The sequence below is a fragment of the Lytechinus variegatus genome, chromosome 4, assembly GCF_018143015.1.
Source record: "Lytechinus variegatus isolate NC3 chromosome 4, Lvar_3.0, whole genome shotgun sequence".
In the NCBI taxonomy this organism is placed as follows: domain Eukaryota; kingdom Metazoa; phylum Echinodermata; class Echinoidea; order Temnopleuroida; family Toxopneustidae; genus Lytechinus; species Lytechinus variegatus.
The window spans coordinates 15,061,287-15,075,950 of NC_054743.1; the positions used below are offsets into that span (position 1 = coordinate 15,061,287).

Here is a 14,664-nt window from a genome sequence, read left to right on the forward strand (position 1 = left end):
TGACCAATGACCTTTGACCTTATTCAAATTCGACTCACATTCGAACTTGACCTGCACCTTCAAAAGATGGACCTCATGTATGAATTTGGCAATCCTACCTCGAAGCTGTAGAAAGTTATTGGGTGTACAACATAGCACAGTGCCAGTCATGGAAAGTTCATTGACCTTTGACCTTATTCAAATTCAACTCATATTCGAACTTGACCTGTGCTTTCAGGAGATGGACCTCTGGTATGAAATTGGTGATCCCACCTCGAAGCTGTAGAAAGTTATTGGGTGTACAACACAATTGTTGACGACGCCGCCGACACCGGAAATAGTGATACCTATGTCTCGCTCCGCTACGCAGGAGAGACAATTAAACCCTGTTTTAATGCTGTGGTTTAAACTTTAACTTTGAATAGCCAATTGAGGGATAATTCCCTAACAATACACATCCAATTTATTAAACTCACATGGCACTCAAATTGTTCATAATTGTCTGAGAATGATAAATGAATTATTTTGAAAAAGAATTCTTCATTTTGAAAGCAAATTAGTGCAAAACATATAAATATACAATATTAACAAAATCTTAAATTTTTGGCTCCCCACAATTTTGGGGGCTTGTCCAGGAAACGAAAGCAAATTTGATACCAAAACCAATTTTTTCAGGAAACAAAAGCTAATTTGAATGGAAAACATTTTGGAAAGTTCTAGAACATACTGTACTGTGTTATTACTTGCTTGTATCTCTGTATATTCCACCATAACATCATATCAGATCAGAACTTAGAGTTTCATGTCAGACTTTATGTCAGAGCAGATATATTTCCACCTGGAATAATTATCTTCTGTGGAATTATTTGCCCGCCATCAATGAACTGTTAGCAGTTATTTTGAGAGGAATTCTGAGTTCTCATTCAGATCATCAACCTGTTTTAATAAACGCTTTTCAACCCATGGATTACCGGTACTGAAATTGACTGGTTAATCATCATCAACATCGTCTTTCCGGACATTTCAACTCGTTACAGTGACTCTTGTTATTCATCGTGCTTCAACATCAATTTCATCATTGCCATCTTTGTGAACATTAATTTAAGGAATTTTCGCCAGCCAACTGGGATTTTATCTGGATCATAACTTTGGAATAACAGCAGAACAGACACTTTAGATGTACATGTAAGACCAATATTAATTTATGTTTTGTTTTATGATTGTTACATTTCCTGTAATAAAAAAAAAAGAAAATCAAGTTTAAATCTTAATTTTTTTTTCATTATTTGTTGCAGTATCGTAACAAATAATACCATGGTCTAGCTTAAACCTGACTTCAGAAAATGGGCATACATGTATGTCTACATTGAATCTAGCAGCACACAACCCACTATAAAGACATACACTGAGAATCAAGTAATTAAAAACCCATAAAATCACCAATTCCGTTCCTTCATGCATTCTTATTACTTTCACTGTATATTGTTCACCATCTGGTGCACTTGAAATCTCCCATCTTGGGAGTATTCTTATGAGGCCTTTTTTATTGAAAATCAACATTTAGAACCATTTTACATGATTGAAACAAAAACACATACATGTAAAGAATGAGGACATCAGTCAAGCCTTGGGTTGGGGCATGTGAAAAATTGTTGTGAAGTAGGATCAAAGTAGACTGAACAAACAATAACATTGGCCCACTACATGTAAATGTAGAATTGTATTTATACCAATCTGTCAATAAGTGGAATGCATCTATGACAGTCTTGTTCATCAAGAAATTCAATGAATTGCTTGCTTTGTCACAATGAAATATCAAACTTTTTTTTTCATACATCCAAGATCCAAAGCCACCAAGGGTATAGGCTGTGGTTGTCTTGTTGATAGTTCTCTATGCCCATCTCATTGGCATCAATGGTTTTTTCCACAAACTTTCTATTACTTCCAAGTTGAGTTGTAATTTTTTTTATGTGATGTGCCCTGGCTATGGCCATAACCTTGATGATATATTGAATTTTGGACACAAAATTTTGATCTAATTTCATGTGAAAACATACACACATGAAATACACAAAAGCATTCAATTTTATACAAGCTTCAGTAAATGAAAAAAAATGAAGGACTAGACCACTTTCTTTTGAATTCACGACAAAATATTGATAATTCAAGTTTGTTATCTGAAATAACTTACATCCAGTGACATGCTTTATGTGGATAACTAATATCCATGATTTACAATGTAGAAAATAAATGAGATCAATTCATTGCATGACATTTGATAAGTGAGAACTGTCACATGATGTAAGCTTCATTGAATTTGATTAAATGCATGTACTTTTGAAAAAAGTAAACATATACTATTTTTCAAAGTTGATTTGGAATGACCTTTCACAATGGCCTAATGAACTGGAATTATGCTCATCCATTCACCGATAATTTAAAGTTTGACAAAGTATATTTTTTCTTTTTCATTATCAAGGTTGAAAGTTCAGAATCATATTAATCTTTCGTTAAAATTTTTGACATCAATACCACAACATAGTTCAAACTTATTGACCCTAAGACCCTTGATCTTTGCAGAAATAATGATCTGAATTATCAAGCATCCATTTGCTAATTTATTAGAACCAAACCTAAGTTTCATGGAATAGGGACTTACACTTTGACAATGATCTTAAAATCCAAAATATTCACCTTTGGTTACTTTTTTAAGTATTGATGTAGGCTACTATATTTTAATCAGCTATTATGTTACTGCAGATTATTTTTGTTTCATTCATCATATCTCAATTAAGTTAGCACAAACTCAACAATTTTTATTGATTGTAATTTATCCCATGATGCAAAAATAATAATAATGATTATGAAAATGAAATGAAAATAGATAAATGATTTAGCATGTTTAGTAACATCTTAAGTTTTGTATTGCATTTTTTTTCTTCTGAATGTTATACAAACATGTTTTCTTTACCAGACATAATTTCTTTTTGAAAAAAAAATTGTTTTAATGTTGTTTATCTAATGATAAAGCATGAGGGGTCAGAGAGATTGCCGCCCATTTCGATATTTCAAGTTTGGTTAAGAAAAAATGGAAAAGGGGTGGGGAAAATGTGAGAAAATAAAAGAAAACATCTTTAAAAATATATGGGGCCCCTTATGGGCCTAGATGACCCCGGAGAAGTTAAAATGACATATGTTTTGCTGTGAAATTAATGACAGCCCCCACATAAAAATAACTTTTCGCTATCCCAGATAAAATGCATTAGAGTGCAATTGAATGACCCCTAACAATGTTTAAAGGTGATATGTTAGTGTGGCTTGCCGTAAACGCATTTTCTCTCAATGCCGATGGTGGCGGGCGGTGTGCAAAAAAGATCATGCCTACGTAGGACATGCACATGTCTGGAGGCATCCATTTGTTCACTGCTACCATCTGGCCTGTGGAGAATCTACAGGTAGGACTATGGTATGCCAATGCTGTATCGAGCACACACTTCAAAAAATCATTAAATATCACTTTTGTGACCAAAATTACTCATTTCCATACAGTTCTAATTTATTTATCATTAGTAATGTGGGAATAATTTTTGTATTCACCAGAGCACTCAAAAACTTGAAATTTGGGCATATTTTTGTGTACGCCCTCTATTGGTGGAAAGTAATATGGCAAGAAAATTTTCATTTTTGATCTCTATTTTTAATTAAGAAAAAATTATATAAAGAATCAAATTTAAATAAGAGCCAAGCAGTATGAATTAACAGGTCTAATGAAAACTGTCAGTGTAAAAAAATCATGCATTTGCCCCAAAGAAAAAGAGAAAATAAGCCAAACATTGCCACCCTTATTTTGTCACACATGGAGACATAACTGAGAACAAGTTAATATTTTAGCCTTGTTCATGATTGAATGAGTGGAGGCATCTTCCCAAGGACCATTCTTTGCATCGCCCAAATCAGCTTTGTGACACAGCGATATCTCGTTCTTACATAAAACGGTTCTACGAAAGACCCTTTGTTTCATCCAACAAGCCCCTGCTGGCTTTTTAAATTGATCAGATTCAAACCTCAAATTAAGAAGACAAGTTAAAATATAAACAAAACTCAAGAAGAGTTAACCAAAAAAAACATTGCAGAGTCAGAGACTTCTTGTTTTCGACACTACTTACTGGTGCTGGCAAGGAAATTATCTGCTAAATCTCCATGGATCATATGAATAGAAAAATGTTTACATTCTCGCCTAAAGTAGTCCAAATTTACACCATAAACACAAAAAATTTGAGTCTCAGTACAGGAAAAAATATACACACTGCACATATTTTTCTACGTGTGGGACTACAGTTCAGTTTTATGCTTCTAATCGCACAAGACGCGACGACGGCCATCTACCGGTAGATTTCTATCACTTACCACGTTTGGATACTTGTAAGATTGAAGTTTCCAACGGTGCATGCAGATGTATTCATTCTTCCACTGAACATTACCAGAGTAAAACTCTGTATTATTAGCAGTTTCGACAGATTTATGCCATAATATTTCTTCGCCATGTTGACAAATTCGTCGGATCATAGAGTGCTGAGTTGCAAGTAGCGCATGCGCTTTGTTTATTTGTAGAGCCGAAAATCACATGACTGATCAATATCATGTGATTTTTAAAGGTCTTGCAGTGATATTTATTTTTATTATTTTGTATAGCCATGGGCCAACAAAGATTCATAAAATCAAAACCCATCTTAACCCGTGTAGGTTCATATTAATCAGCATGAACTCTGTCCAAGTTTATTCCGGGTATATTCAAACATTTCTGTCTCCGTTATTATTGAATAAAAGAACACCTGCAACACAGCAGCCTTGGTTGGATTTTAACGGCGCCCTCATTAAAAAGAGAATATATATGCACCAATCAAAATTATTTTATCATATCACTATAATGTCAATATAATATATCACTATAATATTTTATCATATTACTATATAAGCCGGTAGCCAGCAGGGGGTTGGTATACACGTATTCGGGGCGGGGGGCGCTCGGTGCCCCAAAAAGAGGAAGAAAGGGGGGACTCAAAGGAGGGAAAGAAAGAATAGAAAGTGAATAAAGGGGAAAGAAAGAGAAAAGGAAAAAAGAAGAGGGAAGGAGGGGGAGGGGCGCCGAATCGAAGTCTCATAGGGGTGCCGAATTGATATTCAACATAGGGGGCGCCGAATTGATGTTCGACCTTTTGGGCGCCAATTTGATGTTTTTCCGAGGGCGCCAAATTCATGTTCCGAATGAGTTTAACCCACCTACTGGGAAGCAACAATCTCATTACTTAAGCTTCTTGCATTGCAATGCAAGAAGTCTGTCTAAAAGCTTTGAAAACCTAAATATGTTACTATCATCTTTAAAATTTAATTGCTCTATATGACTATAATAGGTGTTACAGAGACGTGGTTGAGTGTTCAACTTAGGGAGGGGCGCCAAACTAAATTTCGACCTTTTCGGCGCCAATTTGATGTTTCACCTGGGGCGCCAAATTCACATGCGGGCGCGGCGCCAAATTGACCTGACATGAAGGAGCACCAAATAAACTTTTGTTGGGGGTGTGCCAATTTATGTTCAATTTTCAATTTTCAATTCTTTTATTTCATTTCCATTCAAAACATAATACAAAGTAATATAAAACAATATAAATCAAATACAATTTTACAGAAGGGCATTCTTACTTCGTAAAAAAAAACACAGTATAATATAGAGCATAAATGGATATGGAAATGAGGGGATCCACTAAAAAGCAAAGCTTGTAAAATTGTGGATCCCCCTTGGAAAAGAAGAAATTATAGTCGACTTACTATATGCGTACATGCATGTATTACAGGAAAGAAAAAGAGAAAAAGAAATCATATTGACGGAAACATAAAAACTGAACAAATGCAAAGCTTTTCACACAAAGAGGTCTTCGTTGTAAAGGATATGTTGCGCAAGACAGGAAAAAACAGAGAGAGGGGATGACAAGACGTAGAAGACAAGACAAAACAAGAGACAGGACAGTACAAGACAACTAGTTTTTAAAAAGGAGTAAAACTAAGAATGGGAAAGGGCTGACCATGAACCAGCTTGATCTGGTGAAATAACAAAGGATATGACTGGACAATATAGATGAAAAAAGATAAAATAAAAGTGAAAAATGTAAGGATTATAATCAAGATAATGAAGTGTTAGTTCCGTTGAGAAGAATTATAGGAATTAAGCAGGATACGTTTGAGTTTACGTTTGAATGAATTCAAGGAGACACTGTCTTTAACATTATTAGCGAGTGAGTTCCAGAATTTAGGACCGTTGAATAGGAATGTATTTTTGGCCAGTAAAGTTCTGTAAAGTGGGATGTGAAGTTCGTCAGAGTGTCTCGTGGGGTAGTTATGATAAAATTGATTTTTAGGGAACATGGCATCAAAAATATGGGGAAGTGCATTATTATTATAACTATACATGAAGTGCCCTAACTGTAGTAAATACAGGTCTTTGACTTTCAACAGTTTACTTTCTAGAAAAAGTGGGTCCGTATGAGAACGGAAACATGTACTATGAATAATACGAAGTGCTTTCTTTTGCAAAAGCAACAATTTATCTAATAAATATTGATGGGTATCACCCCAAATAAGAATCCCATAGTTCAAATAAGGCAAGATTAAGGATGAGTAGAGCATGATTAATGATGTGGAGGGAAAGCGAAATTTTAGCCTATAAATAATACAAATATTTCGTGAAATTATTTTGGATATATTTTCAATATGATTTTTCCAAGAAAGTTTACTGTCAACTGTTATTCCAAGAAATTTGGTGTAAGGTACCATTTCTAATGGGGTATTATCAAATATAATGTTCATCGGTAACTTGTCTATGGAATTACTAAATAACATGTATTTTGTTTTGTTAAGGTTCAAAGATAATCGATTGGCTCTTATCCACTCAGTAACATTATTAAGTTCAGAATTAATAACATCAACTAAAGTTTGTGGATTCTGATGAGAAAAAAATAAGGTCGAATCATCTGCAAACAAGATAAGGGATAATATTTTGGATGATCTACAGAAATCATTTATATAAATTGTGAAAAGAAGTGGGCCCAATAAGCTACCCTGGGGGACTCCACAGTTAACATATTTCAAATTGGAGTTATGATCTTTAACAAACACGTATTGTTGTCTGTTAAGTAGGTAGCTCCTGAACCACTCCAAGGCCTTCCCTCGCACACCATAGTGAGATATTTTTTTAAGTAGGATTTCATGATTAATGGTATCGAAGGCCTTGGAGTAGTCCAGGAAAATACCCACAAGGTGACTAGATTTGTCTAGAGCATTGACTACTTTGTTGACAAAATTCATCAGGGCATGAGTGGTGTTGTGCTTGTCGCGAAACCCAAATTGAACATCAGATAAAATATTATGCATTGACAAAATTTTTCTGTTCTGACGTATACTATTCTTTCAAGGATCTTAGAAAATGTGGACAAAAGAGAAATAGGTCGGTAATTACCGACATCCAACTTATCACCTTTTTTAAATAAAGGAATTACCTTGGCTATCTTCATTTGATTTGGTACTGTACCATTTTCTAAGGAAAGGTTAAATATATGCACCAGCGGGGAAACAATAGAATTTATTACGGATTTTAAAATAAAATTATTAATTTCATCAAAGCCAGGGCTTTTTTTAATTTTCAAACCAGATACTATATCAATAACTTCTTGATTATATGTTGGAGCAAAAAATATTGAATTTGGATTAGGCGGGCCGAGAAAGTCCGAAAAACTTTTCGTCGCGGGAGGAATATCTTTAGCTAGATTTACGCCAATGGAAGAGAAATGGTTATTAAAAATATTTGAAAGGTTGCCACCATCATCAACAATGACATTATTAAATCTAATTTTGGAAATACTTGATTTATTATTGGAGAGATTCATGGTCTGTTTTAGAACCTTCCATGTGTTTTGCATGTCGTGTTTATATAGAGCCAACTGCCTCGCAAAGTAATTTTTCTTTTCAATGCGTAATATTTTAGTAAGTGTATTCTTATAAGATGTGTATTTTATTTTTGATTGTTCTGTACCTTTCATTTTGAATTTATAAAATAAGTTATTTTTTCTATTAATCGAACGTAAGATAGATGGCGATATCCATGGTGACTTAGAAATCGTTTTGTATGTATTACGCTTATCTTTTTTTAAGGGTATATGCAGGTCTAATTTCTCATTTATTATATTCATAAAAAGGTTAAAGGACGCATTAACATCTACAGAATTGTATACAACTGACCAGTCGACATTATCCAAAGAAGCACCTAGACTGGCTGTATTTTCGTGCGTAGGTCTACGTCTTCGTTGTTGGGAGTGTATCGGTCTAATTGGTCGTCTTAATGAAAAATGAGTAAGAATCGGGAAATGGTCCGTCATGTCAGAAAGTATTATAAAAGAATCGGGAGGAGGGAGAATGTTGCAGAAAATATTGTCAATAAGTGTAGCAGTTTCATTAACTACACGAGTTGGTTTAGAAATCAGAGGCAAGAAGGAGGCCGAAAAAAAAGTTTCAAGAAAATCTTGAGATATATTGTTGTGTTTCAATAAATCAATGTTAAAATCACCTATAAATATTACATCCTTATTAACGAGAGCTGGATTATTTGTTGTTTGGGAAAGGTAAGTTAGAAAGTCATTTGTATTTGAGTTTGGGGGTCTATAAACTACACCAATAATCATATTTTTACTACCAGGAATATTAATTTCAATAAATAGAGATTCTACAGTGGCGTTCATGGAGTTAAGATAATCACAAACCGTATACTCGTAGTCATGTGAAATATAGAACGCTACCCCACCCCCAGGTCTGTCTTCTCGGTTATTCATTACGAAATCATATCCGTTAAGAGAAAATTGATGGTTAGAATCACACGATATCCATGTCTCAGTAAGGCCAATTAAAGAAAAGGGGCATTTTTTAGAATTTGAAGTGTTATTCAAAAGTAACTGAAGTTCATCAAAATGTTTATTCAAACTTCTTATATTAGCATGCATTATGCTGAATGTATCGTCGTTAAAATTTTTTGTAAGATTATTTACCTGATGTTGCGTAATATACTCAGAAGAAGGATTTTGCAATATGTTATGATCCTGTTCAAAATCGAGATCTAATTCTTCCGAAGCTAAATTTATATTATTAGTAACAAAATTATCATAAAATGAAGGATTCATTGGGTTGTTAAGTACAGTATCCTGAGGTCTCAATTCGCTGAAGAGGTCATCATTATCCAATGATGTAAATGGAAACTGAGGTGTATTGTCTATGCTAAGAAGTCAGTACATATCCGAAAGTGTTGTGTTATGTCCAATAAAGTGTCGGTCAAGGTCATATAAGAGGCAGTAAAGCAAAGTAACAAAGTGAGGGGAGAAGGCAAAGAACACAAAACACATATAGAACATGAAGGACGAGGAGGCGCAACACAAAGGATTCTTACGCAAAAACGAGAACGTAGGGCAAAGACCTCTAAGTGTGAACGATGCAAAGTCAGTGAGAACGGAACGATTATCGAAACAGACATTGGCGGAGGAGATAAAGTGAGAAGCTCCAAAATAAAATAAAATGTAGTGAGATACACCTATAAAATAGTACATTCAAATATCAAGATACAATTTCAAATACGTATAGTGAGTAAAGAATAAAGGAATACGACATACATGGCATGATAATTGAACATATTTGAGCACAAGTCTTCTAATAATCTTTGCATTCTAATAATTGAACAAGAGTACCAATCACCAAATACTCAGAAATTATTTCATAGTTGTGGCAAGAGCGAACAAAAACAAAGTCAATGAGTTGAAAGAAGGGGACATGCCCAACATGTTGAAATGTCAAATGGATAATAGAAAAGGAAGATTTTCATTTAATGTTAATAAAAGTAATTATTAACAAGAGGCAGATATTTCCTTTTCAAGTATTGTGTAAACAAAATGTGGATTATTCAACTTGTAATCCATAGTAAAACCGACAACAAAAAGTGATGCAAGCATGCCTGGCATGATCAAGAGCAAGTAAACACAGATTATTTTTTTTATATATAATTGGGTAATGCTAATGTTACAAAAATATGGAAGTCAAAATTGGCATTAATCGAGACTGAAGACATTGTAGTTCATGATTTGCATAACTCAGACGCTGTTTTATGATCTTGCAAGATACTGAAACATGTGAGGGATATAACATGCATGGCATGATAAATTAACGTAATCAAACAGGTCCTTTATGTATTCTGAGAAACAATCAGGAATACCAAATTCACAGTAATTATTTTAAAGATGTGGCAAGAGTGAACAAAAAGTTAGGAGTTCACCATGGACCCATCCACGCAGGATCATCCATTGCTACGAGGGAGGGGGGGGGGGGGCGCTGAGACAATGCTAAGCAAAAACAGAAAAATCCCCCGTGGATGGGACCATGGAGTTATAACAATTGAAGGAGAGGTCATGCCCAGCATGTTCAAACACCAAATGGATAATATTAAAGGAATATTGCCATTGGTGAAACAGCTATTGGAAATTATCACAAAGTGCAGACATTACCATAATCAAGCATTTTTTTAAACAAGGTGTTGATTATTCAATTGGAAAACGATAGTATAATAGACGAATATAAATATGTTAGACCGGGTGCGCCAAATTCATGTTTCCCGTGAGTTAGGAGCTCGCATCAAATACATATTTAGATGCCCGTCCTGTTCATGATTACCAAAAGTGCTGAGACAGTCAAATTTGTAGATTAGAATATCATTTTTTTATCTCGCTATCCGCGTTGGCATCAATATTATTTTTTAGTAAGGTGACGATCCTGTTCATGGTTAGATAAGTGCTTATAATGTCCAAATTTTGGTCGAAATATCCAATTTTTTTAGCTCGCGCTTCGAACTCGCATAAAATGTTTTTCAGATACTCCTCCTGTTCGTGATTAACAAAAAGGCTTACTCGAATGTCCAAATTTTTGGTCAGAATATCAAAATTCAGCGTGCGCTTCGCGTGAGCGTCAATATTGTTGTGATAGATACTTCATGGTCAGAAAAGGTGCTTAGAACGTCCAGTTATATAGGTCGGATGTCGAACTTTTAAGGCAGAATATAATTTTTTTCAGCTCGCTCTTCACGCTCGCATGATGACCATCCTGTTCATGATCACCAAGAGAGCTCAGAATGTCCAAATTTTAGGTCAGAATATAAAAAAAAATCACCTCGCGCTTTATGCTCGCATCAATTGCTTAGTTAGATAACGATCCTGTTCATGATCACCAAGAGTGCTCAGAATGTCCAGTTTGTGGTCGGAATATCTAAAATTTTCATCTGGCGCTTCGCGCACGCATGAATTATTTAGAAAGATATCCATCCTGTTCATGGCTACAAAAAGTGTCTAGAATGTCCAGTTTTGGGTCGGAAATTTAAAAAAAATCATATCGCGCTTTGCGCTTGCATAAAATGTTGAGATAGACACCATTCCTGTTCTTCTACCAAAAGTACTTATAGACTTTCCAAATTTGAGCTCAGAATATAAATTTCAGCTCGCGTTTCGCGCTCGCATCATTATTGTTAAGGGAGAAAAAAAAGAGATAAGATAAGGAATAATTAGAGAGAGGAGAACAAGTGGATAATAGAACAAAAATCAGGTCATTACTGCTCGCACTTCACAAATTGCCTTGAGGGAGATAATAATTTGCTCAAGAGGATAACATGTGACTTAAAATTTCCCGTTTGCAAGTCATTATTTATGCACAAATTACTTTGCCCGCGATTCGAGTTTCATTCCTTTGTTCCAAGGAGATACGCATCTTCATCATTATTATAGCAGGAAGCTCCTTGATTAAAGTGAGAAATATGAAACCCACATTAGCTCGCGCTACGCACTCTTATTATTTGACTAGCTAGATACGTATCCCCCTTCCATTCCCATAAACAGTCTTTGAATGTACCTGGATCCATGCTATGGGTGTCGATCCGGGGGGGGGGTGCATGAGAGATATCCCAAAAAAAATCAGGTGGGGGATGGCCTGTACAATCATCCCCCAATATTTCGAGGGCAAGTCAGCGGGCTACAGCTACTGTATTTTTTCCTTTCCCAGGCAACATGGACTTGAACTGTATATATCCCCTTTTCTTCCCTCATAATCATGATAATATTCATGTAATATTTGCTTTGTAACTTGATCTTTTTTTAAAATGCCGAATAAAATAATAACAATAATGTCATGATTTTTTAAGGTCTAAATCGCCCCCAAATTCAACTCGCGCTTCGCGCTCTCATCATTTTCTTATTTATAATACCTCTACGGCGCTTACCGTATGCTCTTTTGGTTACAGTATCGAGTATTTTTCGAGATAAACAGTTCGTTCTTTATTTAAAAACATGCTTAGAATGCACAGTAGAATATTAAATCTTTTCACCCAGCAGTACTTCGCGGTCGCATCATTTACCTAGCAACTGGCCTACAGATTATGTCATGATTTTAAAAGTGTATACAATGTCCCGTTTAAGGTCTTAACCTTAAAAACATCACATCACGCTTAGCGTTAGCCATAATTGGATAGACCTATCTTGTTCTTTATTTAGAAACATCATTAAACCTTCATTCTATTTTTTAGATCACAGTATTACATTATTTTCTGCTCACGCTTGGCACTCTTACTGATGTACGTGCATGCATCCTGTTAGAAATTACAAAACTGATAATGACCCGTTTTAGGTGTAGATTACCCCCCCAAAAAAAAAAAAAAAAAAAATCCGCGCTCTTGTGGTCCTTTATCATTTAAAATTGTGCTTAACAACTGTTTGAGTATTCGCGCTCGCATCAGTTTGGTTAGATACCCGTCCTGACAATGTTTACAAATAATGCTTAGAATGACAAGCTTTAGGTTCTGCATAAAAAAAAATCAGCTTGCGCTTCGCGTTCGCATCATCTATGAAGTTTGCTCCTTATGAGCCACTGCAAACAATCCTTGCCATGTCAATTTCAGTACATTACAAATTTTGGCTTGCGTTTCGCGCTCTCATTATTCATGTTTTATTATTCTTGTTCGTTTTAACCTTATCTTGTTCACACCATTAAATGAACGGACGTCAATTCATAGTAATATTAGGATCTCTTACACAGTAAAAAAAATTATACAACGCTGTTTAGTATATGAACCTTACAGTAATTGTTTAAACTGTTTAAACAAGTGTTTAAATCTTATAGGCAACAAAAGTCTCATTTTCAATATCTAATCTTCAATAAATTAAACATGATTGCTTAAACGGTTAAACACATACTGTAAGGTTCATATAGTAAACAGCGTTGTATAAAGTCTTAAACAGCGTTTTTACTGTGTAACTCAACTGTATTTAACATTGTTACCTCTTACAGAGAGCTAGCCAAAAGGGGCAAACACATACATGACTAAGCAACAGAGGGCAGTAATCCACAATGGCATGATCGCTTTTTCTTTCCCCATCATTTCCCCCTTCTGTTAACTTTCTGAATTACTGCAATCATCAACCGAAAATCGAAGTAGCTCGTTATACATAAAATTACAGTTTGGCCTTGAAATAATGACTGAAACCATAGCACCCTCAACTATTGAGGCATGAAAAGCAATCAAACAGGAAGGTAAACAGGACTTCATATGAATTCCACTGGGGAATTCCAACCGTTCAAACTGAAAAATGCTCTACACAGTAAATGATAAATCTTTGGCAATGCAATCCGCTTAAACAAAATATCTTACAGGAAAACAACAGCTTACCATTAAAACACTTGAAGGCATGAGAAAGAAAAGTAATATTCTAAAATCAAACAAACTATGGACAAAATACAGCAGCGTCACAGGGGTCGGTGGCGGCGGGGGGGGGGGGGGCAAGAGCCAAAAATTTCCCGGTCATACCATGGTATATGAACAGACGTATGATGAGGCGACGATATTGAGAGGGCCAGACATTGCGTTTCAGGCAGAATTTATACGCAAAAATCAAATTTTGTGACAGATTTTAACATGATATCCAGAGAACAATATATTTCACTTTTCTCTCTTTCCATTCATTTTTTGTGGTCTGTACAGACCGTGTACGCCACTGTAAACATGATTCTTTGCGGCAGCTAGCGCAGTAGCGTGAAGTATGGTGAATGCGCTAAAAAGTTGCTTAATATAAGTCCCAAGCGAGCGAAGCGAGCAAGGAAAAAATCACCTTTTTATGAGAATCTAACTTTGAGATATATTTTGACATAAAAATTATTCAGTAAATACGACCATATCCTACACTTTGCATTTGCCTTTCTTTCCTCCTTTTATTCTTGGATGTAAAACTTTTGGGGACCATGAACCAACCCTTCCATACTCATATACGGCAGTGATGCGGTTGGGGTCCGGGGCCGGGGCAGAGCCACCGGAACTTCTTGATATCAAAGCCATTTAAACCTCGCAGATTGCCGCTATTTTTAATCAAATCGCGGGTATATACAGATTATAGCTTTTACACAACACATTTATTCAATAGAACCAAATATTTTTTTGGGGGGGCAAAACAATGTGGGAAAATTTGTAAAAAGTCGCCAGAGAGCAAAGCGAGCTGGAAAAAAATGCCTATTGAAATTAAATTCTAATTATGTTATATAGATTTTTCCAAATAACACATTTCATTTTTC

General features: G+C 35.2%; 1 protein-coding gene across 1 annotated transcript in view; it reads right to left on the reverse strand.

Moving 5' to 3' along the window:
• Positions 1–4,547, reverse strand: part of LOC121413470 (cation-independent mannose-6-phosphate receptor-like) — a 71,784-nt gene extending 67,237 nt beyond the window's left edge. The window contains 1 exon segment of the mRNA XM_041606293.1: positions 4,387–4,547. Coding sequence (XP_041462227.1) covers positions 4,387–4,523 — 137 coding nt within the window. The 5' untranslated portion in view covers positions 4,524–4,547.
• Positions 4,548–14,664: the final 10,117 nt, after the last annotated feature.